This window comes from Buceros rhinoceros, unplaced genomic scaffold (genome assembly GCF_000710305.1).
Source record: "Buceros rhinoceros silvestris isolate BGI_N320 unplaced genomic scaffold, ASM71030v1 scaffold7765, whole genome shotgun sequence".
Lineage (NCBI taxonomy): Eukaryota > Metazoa > Chordata > Aves > Bucerotiformes > Bucerotidae > Buceros > Buceros rhinoceros.
In genome coordinates this window covers 44,991-57,231 of record NW_010414512.1, presented here as the reverse complement: position 1 = coordinate 57,231, position 12,241 = coordinate 44,991, and the positions used below count along the sequence as shown (strand labels likewise).

Sequence of the window (12,241 nt, the reverse complement as noted above, 5' to 3'; positions counted from 1 at the left end):
CCTGCTGAAAAGATGGTTTTCAGTATTTCTTGTAATTGCATCAATTTTTTAAATGTAATTAGGTAGTGATTCATGAAGACTTCATTCAGTCCTGTTTTGATCGTCTAAAAGCCTCCTATGATACATTATGTGTGTTGGATGGAGATAAAGACAGTATCAATTGTGCAAGACAAGAAGCAATACGAATGGTGAGAGTGTTGACCGTTTTAAGAGAGTATATTAATGAATGTGACAGTGATTACCACGAAGAGAGAACTATTCTACCTATGTCAAGGTATGTGTGAAAATCTTTGTGATTTTTACATTCTAAAGAGTTTCTATTCAGGGAATGTATTTATAGAGTTTCAAAATTCCATTTTCTTTGCTAGTACATGAAACTGATCTGTAGTAAAAAAAGATGATTTGAAAAATTGGGCAAAATCAAGCATCTACGAAAAGGAGAACTGAACTAAGAATAAACTTGTTTCTGGTGTTTTGTTCTATAACTAGGACAATGTACCTTGTGGCTAGAATGTTTTGGATTTTTTTGTTTTGTTTTTGGAAGTTTTTTCCGCCAGATAATTACTTAAAAGCAATACCATTCTTTAAGTTAGCATGGGCAAAGCTTTTTTTATCATAGTCCTATTGTACAAAACCCATGTTGTTAATGTGTATCTTCATCTTCCAGAGTTGCTTACAAAGGTGTAAATCTTACTTTGCAATCTTTAATTTAGGATTATCTCTAAGTGAAATACTCTGTGTAAGTTCCTCATAAAAAGGGGAAGAAGAGATCAGCTCTTAGAAGTATATTTACTTTCTTTACACCTTCATTCTTCTTATGCTTGTCCTCGAGTAAAAATTTTGCTTAAATCCTAGCTGCTCCTTCATTAACTGTCTTTGGTACAAAAAAGGAAACACTCAAATCCAATGCTGTGTAGATGTTTTCAGAAAAAAAATACTTTATTTCCTGAGAGAAGAAGGCAGAGCAGAAAGCTGTTTAAATGTTCTAGTGTTAGTAGCTGCTTGCTGTGGGAAGAAAGTTTCAAAAATACATAAGGCATACACTGAGATTGCTATGGATTCATGGTGCGGCTAACACATTTTTATACATGGTGGGGGGTTGTCATCCCTTTATTTTAAATGCCCTTTTTGACAAGAAAATCTAAGGGACTGATGTTTCTTCATGCAATGTCAGTGATTTGCAGTGTTCTCATATTTTTATTGTGCATATTGATTGAGTCCTGACTAAGTTCTCCCGTTGATTGTGGGTGCATTTTTTTTTTTATATATGGGCTGCTTATTTGATTAGACATAAATTTTTCACAGGTCTTGCTAGCAAGGAGCTTTCGTGAGGAATTTTTGTATTCTTTTGTTGTGTTTATTGGTTAGTACAACAAAAGGGTTGGGCTTATCTGGACACATCTTTCCTAATGAGTTCCCTGACACTGCGCAAAGTGGGATCACTATTTTGAAACCGTTTCTTCCTTTTTTGACCTCTTAAAAAATTTGAAAGCATTCAGATTTTTTAAATTGGAATTCTAATATCAAACTTTTAACAACTTTTGACAGAGGCATTAAGACTTGGTAACTTGATGGCTTTTTCTGACCTTGGTGTATTTAAAATTGAGTATTTTGTTAAAAGAGCAAAAATAAGTTGCCAGTCTGATTGAGCTTTGTTTTCACATTTTAATCAGGAAACTATAAGCCAGAGAAAAGATCTAGAATATCATAAGGGACTCCTAAAAATTCTGTCAGTATTCCTAACCTGACTGTAAAGTTGACCGTATATTCAATGCACTTGTGTGGAGTCTAGCTTCGTGAAAGTTTCTGTCTGTCTTACACTTGTATAGTTGCTGGGGCTTTCACATGCTGGAGTACATCACCGTACGTAAAGATTTGATGTTGGAATATCAGTAACACAGAATACAGCAGGAAAGGTAATCTATTTCATGAGGGCAAAATTAACTTTAATAGTTTTTTTTTAAATTTATTTTCAGAGCTTTCCGTGGGAAACATATCACACTGGTAGTTCGTTTTCCAAACCAAGGCCGACAGGTGGAGGATTTGGATATTTGGTCTCATACAAATGACACAATTGGCCAAGTACGGCGGTGTATTCTCAATCGTATTAAAGCCAATAGTGCGCACACAAAAGTAGAACTGTTCATTGGTGGTGAGCTGGTGGACCCTGCAGATGACAGAAAATTAATTGGGCAGCTGAATCTCAAAGACAAAACGGTAAGTGTCGCTGGGTGATTATTTATGTCAATTCAGATGTTGCTTCGCTTTTATAACTGCTTGAAAAATACCATGTGTGGGATTGCTTATTCTTGTAAAGTATTTCCATTCCTCCTCCTTGTATTATGCCATTAACATTACATCAGATTTTCATGTAGTAAAGAATTTTCATTTTTGCATAGTATTAAAGCTGTGATTGTGTGTTGGTTTTTTTTTTCTAGCTAATTACGGCTAAGCTGACACAGATAAATTCTAATATGCCGTCAAGTCCAGATAGTTCTTCTGACTCTTCAACTGGTTCTCCAGGCAACCATGGCAATCACTACAGTGATGGGCCAAATCCAGAAGTTGAAAGCTGTTTGCCTGGAGTGGTAAGCACATTCTGAAATGAACAGTTTAAAAAGCATTTTTCCCCTATACTGTGTCTTTAATGATTTTTATTTGCTTATTTTAAGATCATGTCATTGCATCCGCGATACATCTCCTTTCTTTGGCAAGTTGCAGACTTAGGCAGTAGCCTAAATATGCCACCGCTTAGAGATGGAGCACGTGTTCTTATGAAGCTTATGCCACCAGGTAAAACTTAGTTTTATCTGGTTTTATCTTGTAATATCCTGTATCATAATTTAGCACTTGTTGCATAAAAATGAAGACGGGAGTATTTTCCACTTTCTGGTAATTTATTTATACTGTAATTCATGACACTCATCCTAACTATGACTGTAAATGTGTTTCCCAAATAGTTCTCTCTTGTCTGTCATGCAAAGTTGGGTGGTTTGCGGTTGGTACTGGGGTTCGGTGCAGTGAAAATGAGAAGAAGCCTTGTAGTTTGAAGCGGTTTTGTAGCACTAGTTTTAACAGGTCACTTTTGTACTGAAGAAATAATCATTGCGGAATGCTTCATAGTCTGATCTTGTCTGTCAGTTACACTTTTTGCAACTCTTCTGATACGCTTAAAATTTTTCAGATTTATCATTATAAATACTACTAGCTTGTTCTAGAGTAGTCTTGTTACAAAATGTTTATAAGTTGTGTTTTTTATTTCAGATAACACTACAGTTGAGAAACTAAGAGCTATTTGTTTAGACCATGCAAAACTTGGGGAAAGCAGCCTTAGTCCATCCCTTGATTCTCTGTTCTTTGGTCCTTCTGCCTCACAAGTGCTGTATCTAACGGAGGTTTGTGATGCTTCGTCTGTTAAGAACCTTCAACTCTCTCTTTTCTGTAACATTATGAAAACCTGAGATCATATTCTGGTTTAACAGTTGAAAATACTTAACAATTTACTGGGATAAACTGGTATTATAGACAATGATGTCAAAGTGTTGATTAAGTTGTATTTCCAACGTCATCTTGTGCTCAATTACCCATATTCAGGATAGCGTATTTCTGTCAGTTAACTCTGTGTTTTGTTCTACAGGTAGTTTATGCCTTGTTAATGCCTGCCAGTGCACCTCTGGGAGAAGATGCCAGTGACTTCCAGTACAACTTCTTAAAAAGTGGTGGTTTGCCTCTTGTATTGAGCATGCTGACAAGAAATAACTTCCTGCCAAATGCAGATATGGAAACTCGAAGGGGTGCCTACCTTAACGCTCTAAAAATAGCCAAATTGTTACTAACAGCAATTGGATATGGCCATGTTCGAGCTGTGGCAGAAGCTTGTCAGCCAGTTGTGGAAGGCACAAGTACAGTTTCACCGGTAATATAAACCTTCCTTGCTGCAAATAGCAATGTACTGTGATTTTTATATTGTCTGCAGCAGCATCTGTCTACTCTCCACTGACAATCTCTTTGAGTTGCATATCAAGAACTCATGGTAATTTCACATAATGTCTGATGATTCTAAAAAAGAGATAACTTACTAAACAAACCTTATTTCTTTTTGACTGTGCAAGAGTCAGGTGTGAGATCCACTTGCTCTCTATATAATTTTCAATTATTTGCATGATTGTCAGTACAGGTAACTTGACGTTTTCAAGTACGTCTATCCTATAAATGCAAATTCTGATTCTTTTGAGCTTTTGAGTCTATTGAAGAATGTGCCTCTGAATTTCTTGTATTCTCCTGTTTATGATTAGAGTATAAAACAACAGAACTGACATCGAGCCATGCCAGCCCTTTTTCTACACAAAAATAAGTCCTTAGGTTGCTAGATTCTGAATTCCTAGATTCTGCCCATTGCTTGTAGAAAATTCTTGCAGAGAATGGCTAGGTACCTTGCAAACTTAGGTGTTGATAGTTGAAAGATGTCCTACCCTAAGTTTTGAATTTCAGAGTTGGAAAGGGAAAGAATAAAACAAGTATTCTGAACCGTCATCTCATATGTCTATAGTAATAGATTTTATGCATGTGTAATATGACTAGTTAGTTTTTCTGCATCTGGACAAATACATGTGGGTCAAGATTGTACTTTTCCCCTCTTACAGTAGGTGGACAGCACAGAGAACTAAAATCAAAATTTGCTGCTGTCCTTCTTGGACATTTGCTTCCAGGTATTCCAGCATTTTTTGTGTGGGTTGTTTTTTTCTTCCTTTGTGAGGTTCTGTCTTGGATAGTTCCTTGAGCTTTCAACCTATACTCAGAGGGCCCCACTTCAGAGTCCTTTCTTCCAGAATATTTACTAAGATCCACATCTGAAGCAGAGAAGTACATTCCCCTTAAGTCTGAAATATTAATAGCTGTCTGGTTATCTGCATCTGTTGTAAGATACCTAGTTCATTCTTTTTCAGGAAGACTCTTGACAGTTACAAAGAGATGAAGATCATCTCTTTTCAGGTCTTATTTTAGAATACAGTAGAAACATCTTAAAGCAAACATGTTTGCCACCTTTTCCTTCATCTGTTTAAAATTACTAAATTTTACTACCCTATTTTCTTATGATTATTCAAAAAGCAGTTTGGAACACAGATAACGTCGGTTGAGTCTTGAAGAAAGAACTCTTTGAAACAGTCTTGAAGTACTATTTGAAACAGATTTATGCTGACCACTGAGGAGGTAGTAACATTTGTCCATGACTGCTGACATTCCCTATTTAGTGTTCTACACATCAAACTTGATTATTAGCTGATTTGTTGGAAGAAACAGTTATTCTTGCTGTTTGAAGGACTTTGGTCTTGATATTATTGCTGCAGCACCAGTAAGCTTATACCTTGGGATAGAGGTGAGATTTATAAATACTTTTCATCTATCTTGCCTAAAGCATAAGTACCAAAGCATAACGTTTTCTGCCTTGGCTTTCCATCAGTAATGTATCTGCAATCAGTGTAGTCTTCTATAGAGTTTTGCTGTCTATGCTCAAACCAATACAGAAAAGAAAAAAACTTGTCTTGCTGCAGTTTCTGTTGTGGAAGTATAATAAGGAACAGTAGGGATAATTCAGAACAGAATTCTTCAATAGTGCTCTAACTCAAATGTTCAAAATGCGTGTTAACTGTAGCGAACACTGCAACCACGTCTGTTGGACACTGTTAGCTAATCCAGAGGGAGACCCATTGTTTTAGCAAACCCTTTCTTTCCTGTATCAACAGAGGGGGAAGAAGGCATTCTAATTCTAAACATTCTGTTGACTTGAAATCATCTGTTCAGTAAACAAACGCCCAAACCTAAGTTATTTTGAGCAAGTGCTTCTCCTCTTGTACTCTGTGATCGTATACTGTGTCATACAGTGTCTTCAGATGTGATAGTACCTATTTGAAATCGAGGGGGCTTATTTTTCTTGCTGTTCACTGTTTCTGTAAGTAGTCTTTCTTCCAAGGTCTTATCTACTTCTACCAAACCTTTGCAAGTAACTTTAGATTTTCATATCTCCTTGCTTTCTTTTTTCCACTTAAAAATAAGCATAAGAACTACTTTCTTCCAGATAAACCAGACTACACATGACCAGGCAGTGGTGCTACAAAATGCCCTACAAAACATTCCTAATCCGACTTCAGAATGCATGCTAAGAAATGTAGCAATACGTCTCGCACAGCAAATATCTGATGAGGTTAGTGAATTCCTTTCTGTATCACCTTTTTTTCCTGTAGTAGCTTTTTTTTCCCCTTAATCCTTAAATTTATTGCTTTGATTTTCCTTTTACAATGTCATGGAACATTCTGGGTAATGTTCATATGGTTTGTAAGCTGTTTAATTAAAAGTATTTAATGAGTTGTTTCCATATGCAATTGTGAAATTCAGTGTCTAATAGGATAAGGAGTGATCTAGGCAGATTGTGCACAATCACTCTTTAACGGACTGTAAATATTGTTACACTTAGATCAGAACTTTGGAAATTCTGTGTAATAGACTTAAAGTAGTTAATGGGTATTTTGAAAACATTCTTGTGATACTTTCTTTTTCTGGTCTTTTATGTTTTGATTTCTGAGTAACATTCTCTTCTTCAAGAGAAGAATGCAGAAAAGGGGAGGCTTTTAAAATCTTGCACCTGGTTTTTAAATGCTGAAAGAGAAAAGTCACAAATTTGTTGTCAGCGTGTCTTTATATATTGAAAATGCATTAATGATACAAGTGAAAAATTGGATTGTGGAGCTCAGTAAGTTTAAATAACGTGCTTTGCAAATGTAGCAGACTTATCTGTATGGTATATCCAAACACCATTTTATGAATCATGTAAGTAAATACATTAGTGAATTCTGCTGAATTCAGCAGAAACTGAAATGGAAACTACTGCAACTTTCTCTTCCCTGGTGAATCGGGATGTCTCTGTTTCCAGTGTATGGAAGCAGAGGATATTGTTTTTCTGTACTGTATGGCATCTCTACAAAGGAATCTCCAAAACATTTCTGAGCTATCTAAAGTGACCTAGTGTTGCCATCTTAGTATTGAAAAGTACATTATTTCTACTGAACAAAGAGTGGGGTCTAGACGGCAAGGCTAAACCATCTGCCTGCCATTACTGGTGGTATTGAATCCACAGATAATCCATTGTATGTGTAAAATCATCTAGTGGAACTGGGATTTAATGAAATTCCTTCCACAGAAGAAATACCTTTTGAGGTGAGGCATGAAGAAAGGATTTTATTTGTGCCTTTGTAATTTTCAGAGGACTTCTAATAAGTAAATAATTTTATTTTCACCAGGCACTTCAAAGCAAACAAAACCTGAATTTCCTTAACAGTATTGCTGTTATTGTCTGTAATTTTCTGAAATTATGAAACTGCTGTGGATCTAAATTTCATGTATGTTGTAGCTTGCCTTGGGAAGATTTTTTTTTTCTCTTCTTCTAATGTTTTTATGGTCAAAGACCCTTCAACTGCCCTCACAATTTTTAAAAATAAACCTGACATTTAAAAATAAACCATGCCAGACAGAAGGCTACAGCAATGAAAGAAATCATTCACTTTTTTATCAAGTTTTGATGAATTCAAAATTTTAAAACTACAATGAGAGTTAAAAAAAGGTTATTTTTCTGTGTCACAAATTTTTTTTTGATGCTGTTAGGTTACTGTTAGGTTGCTGTTACTGTAAGGTTTCTTTGCTCGTGACAAAGTTGAAATGCCTACTGTTTTTCTTCTAACTACTGTTAGTGTCCATATCAGTAGAAAGAATGCACGTTGTTTGGTTTTCCGGATGCAGCTAGCTTATTAAGCTTCTTATAGTCTGCTTTGTTTATTAAGTCTCAGCATTAGAAAAATGAAATTTGAAATTTTTGATAACTGTCTACCATCTGCTTTTAAAGATGGCCTATTTTTTGGACAGGGCTATGCGAACTATAAATAATGTCAGTTTTAGTGTGTTTTATAATGTATGTATATCAGTAGAAACTATTGGATGTTTACTGAGACCATGCCCAAAATACTGAAGAGTGATTCCACATTCATAAGTGTTTTTATTAATTTTAAACCCTATATAACTTCAGTGTAGAACAACCCCTTTGTATGTTAATCTCATACTTGGTAAGTGTTAGTTTGTCTAGCTAGCTATCAGCTAGCACAGTAAACATGATGGTGGGGACAAAGTAATTCAACTTCTTGCATTACTTAAGAGGCTAGCTGCCTTTCAGATGGGCTTTCTTCCCCTGATCAAGAATGTTTTAGCATAGAAGTTGGTAGGTTTTCTAAATCTTACTGAGAATTAAATAGTTGCTGGTTATTTATAAAGAATGTTCACTTTCTTGTAACTTCTGGTACATGTAGCATTACAATTTAAGATTCTGTAATGTGTGTAACATAACATGCTACTTCTATTAAAAAAAATATTATATGAGTGAAGTACAAATGCTTTTCAAGTTACATAATTTCAGTTTAAGGAAAAAATCTGTTAAATTTCAAATTTTAAAATTTTAAGCATTCTGTAAAATACGATGCATTCTATTGTTATTTGCAACTGCTTTTTAACGTTGCTTTTGTTTACTTCTCTATTTTCTAGGCTTCAAAATACATCCCTGATATATGTGTTATTAGGGCAGTACAGAAAATCGTTTGGGCATCAGGTTGTGGGTCAGTTCAGTTGGTTTTCAGCTCGAATGAGGAAATCAGTAAAATCTACGAAAAGGTAAGAATTCCTAAGCAACTACTTTTCTATTTACCTGTTTCTTTCTTCACAAAAGGGACAGTGTCAACCAGATGAGGCTTAGCGTGTGATGAGCTTTTAGGTAGATAATCTCAGTGATGACGTATTTCAGAGTCCAGTATGTCAATTGATATACTACAGTTTAATTTTCTATTTCAGATTCCTTTTCTTGGTAACTGTTTAATGGTAACTTGAATCTGGTGTCAGTTAATCAATGCACCCATTCTGTAAGCTGCTATAACATGTTTTCAGCCCTGTATCTGACTAAGGAATAAGCATTTCTTACAGTTAGTATTTCTGAAGTTAGCACTGAAGCACTGGTAAAACAAAAGAATTGCTAATCCTGTGTGGATTTTTTTTCTTTTGTTTTGTAGATGTAAAACATCTTTGTGGTTTACACAAATAATTTGGAATTTGGGGATTATATGTTAGTATGTTATCACACACCTTTTGTTTAACGAATGTTGCTTACGCTTTTAGGAAATAGTAATCTGTATTTTGACAGTGATTTAAAAAAATTTTTTTTGTTCTCTAAGGATCTTCTCTTGTTGGTCTTATAAAATCAAGTTTAGTACTCATCAATACTTGCCTGAGACTAAAAGGGAAAGGAATATATAGGAAGGTTTTATTCTTGGTAGATTAGCTGCTTGGCTTAAATGATCAATTAGAGGAAGAATATTTACTTGAGCAAAATACAACACCTTTCTGTTTAGCTTAGGCAGTGGTATAATGGCATCTGCTTCTATTGCTGTGAGAGCAGCTTCATGAAATAAGTTGGAGGGTTTTGGGTGTTCTGTTTGTTTGTGTGAGGTGATATGCTTGCATATACACCAGAGTAATTTTTTTGTGTGGAGGGGTTTTTTTTGTTTTTATTGGCACTTATATGGACATTTGTAATAAATGGCAGCTGCCTTTGGTTTATGCTAGGGAAATAAAAATTGAAGGGAAAAATTGGAAACTTAAAAGAGGAAGAAACTGCAGAAGTAAGAAGGATGAATAAAATACACTTAGTTAAAATAACATCAAAAAAGAGGAAAACATCACAGGGAAGTATGATGCAAGAAAAGACACATTCTTAATTTAAGGGAATTGCTTTTGATTATGGATGAGATGAAGTAGCTCCTATGGTAGTTTTGTAAACATTGAATATACCAGTGACTGGAAAAAGCTGGCTTGGAGTAAAAAGTATTTTAAGAAAAAGGCTTTTACTTTTCTTAGTTGGCCACTGAACCATAGACTTTTAACTCATAGGTAATAGGAATGTTTTGCTAAGTCTGTGGGGTAGAGATTTATCATTAAATGTTATTTTAAAAACAAAAGCAGATTGATTTTTGAGGAATCAGGAATGGCATCTCAGGATTCCTCAAGAAACATCAAAAGAAACATCTATGGTAAATGTTTTTTCAAGAGGCACTTCAGAGCAGTCCCATCAAGTATGACTTCTGAGTGTTGTTAGCACTTCAAGAAGCTTCTGAACTTACCCGGTAAATTCAATTAAGCTTTAAAGACAAGATAAATTGTTTTGTTACAGAGTCACTTTTGCCTCCTGCCTCAAAGATTCTGGTATGGGAGTGCTCTCAGTGGTTAAAGAAGACTGTGCGTGACTTTCAGTGACATCAAAGTGCCATTTCCTTATTAGTTCAGAGAACATACCTACCTGAAAGGCTGCTTGTAGAGATCCCGTCAGCTCTTGGTGCCTGAGTATAGGGACGTACTTTGCTGAGTATAAAATGCACTTTGCCTTTCTGTTAGATCCCTACACTCAAGCAGAAATAACTTTTATATTCTATACAGGACCGCAGTGCAGAGCAGGTGCGGTCCTGAGCTTGTTGAAAGCATTCTGTGTTTGCTTTCGTGTCCCGAGATGTCAGAATTGCCACACCTTCCCACTGCAGTGGTGGTCACTGTCTCTGATTTTTAGCTGTTGTGCAAAGACAAACTAGTGTCTGTTGCCAGACTGACACATACTTTGTCCTCTACTGCTGCTGTTTACGATTAGTTGTCTCCTCTGCATTGCAATCCATTCTTTCTGCCTATTTAATCTTGATACCTTTCCATGTATAAAGCAAATACTTATTTTATGCCTCTAGTTAATGTTTTTAACCTGCAGCTGTGATTACTGATGAATTAAAATTGAAACCTGCTTGTATTCGGAACTTCTTGAATCTAAGCAATTTTGGCTTAGATGGAGGAGAGGATTCAAGTATTTAATTGAGAAAGTAACCTGTGTACCAGTTAAATGTATTATCCTTTCCTATTTCAAAAATCACCCCAGCAACTATCTTAGAAAGTCAGTTCAGCTGTTTCATGTTTCTGTGAAATAGTGAAGTGCTGAATAAATTCAAGTAGTATTAAGAAGCTTTTGGTCAAGTAAGTTTTGAATATCAAAGCTTTGTAAAACTGGACTCCTTGGTAAATTATACAGCACTCTAGCCTTTCTCTGTTTTAGTAGTAACTGTTTCCAAAGATTTAAACTCCAGAGTTTGAGTAGTAAAGAAAAGCATCTTGCTTAAAAACCAAAAAACCAAACAAACCCCAAATACAAACCAACAGAAAAACCCAGCAGTACTAACTGATGTAACTTTTGCTTACAAGCTTCCTATTTAACTTCTGGCTCCTTAAGTTCATGCTTGGAATCCTTTGAGAAGCACAGTACTGGAAGTTCAGGTTTGCATCACATCTGAGTGGAGTGTGTAAAATACTTGGCACCGATAATCACTTAGTATACAAATTTGTGGTTTGTGTTTGTATTTAGTGTATATACCTTGGAGCCAGTTGGTTTTCTCAGGATTTTCTTCTATACCCACTTTGTGCCCTCTTGTTTATTTTCACAGACAAATGCAGGAAATGAGCCAGACATGGACGATGAACAAGTTTGCTGTGAAGCATTGGAGGTGATGACCCTGTGTTTTGCTTTGATTCCAACAGCACTGGATGCACTCAGTAAAGAAAAGGCATGGCAGACGTTTATCATTGATTTGCTATTGCACTGTCACAGCAAGTAAGTTTTGGTGGTTGTTGTGGGTGTTTTGGTTTGTTTTCTTTAGCTCATGTATTAATCACATATATTCTCATTAGGATACGTATCCTAAAGTGGTAACTACATTAGTCCCATCTTCTTTGTACTCATAAGGAGGGTATTGTCAAGGCAGATGGATGCCTGATAATCTGCTGCTGATGGCTTTAGAACAGCATACTCAGAATAAAATGATAGGGACTTCACATTTTTCAGAAATTATGTGAGTACTCGCTGTATTTGAATATTTAAGTGACTTAGGTACAGAAGAAGTTTCCTATACTTTTTCTGATAGACACAGTACTAGCAGTTTGAGGAGAGGGGGAAGTTGGAATTTGACCCTCTGGTTTTCTTGCGTTGAAGCGCTACACTTGTGACTCCTCACATAAGTTTTACATGGAGCTGTCACCTGATGCAGTAGGAGTGTCGTGGTGGAACCCTTAGCACTCACTGTTGGATCACGGACAGACGGAGAATACCAGCCCGAGCTGCCAGGAG

General features: G+C 35.9%; 1 protein-coding gene across 2 annotated transcripts in view; it reads left to right on the top strand.

The window, feature by feature from the left end:
- LOC104494300 (probable ubiquitin carboxyl-terminal hydrolase FAF-X) overlaps window positions 1-12,241 on the top strand; it is a 72,404-nt gene that overhangs the window by 30,844 nt on the left and 29,319 nt on the right. Inside the window, exons 17-26 of one of the 2 annotated variants that reach the window (XM_010137113.1) lie at window positions 63-274; window positions 1,977-2,217; window positions 2,439-2,588; window positions 2,673-2,793; window positions 3,265-3,395; window positions 3,638-3,916; window positions 6,077-6,202; window positions 8,584-8,709; window positions 10,321-10,323; window positions 11,562-11,728. In XM_010137113.1, coding sequence (XP_010135415.1) covers window positions 63-274; window positions 1,977-2,217; window positions 2,439-2,588; window positions 2,673-2,793; window positions 3,265-3,395; window positions 3,638-3,916; window positions 6,077-6,202; window positions 8,584-8,709; window positions 10,321-10,323; window positions 11,562-11,728 — 1,556 coding nt within the window. The remainder of the gene's footprint in view (window positions 1-62; window positions 275-1,976; window positions 2,218-2,438; window positions 2,589-2,672; window positions 2,794-3,264; window positions 3,396-3,637; window positions 3,917-6,076; window positions 6,203-8,583; window positions 8,710-10,320; window positions 10,324-11,561; window positions 11,729-12,241) is intronic. The other variant, XM_010137114.1, reaches the window with a different exon arrangement.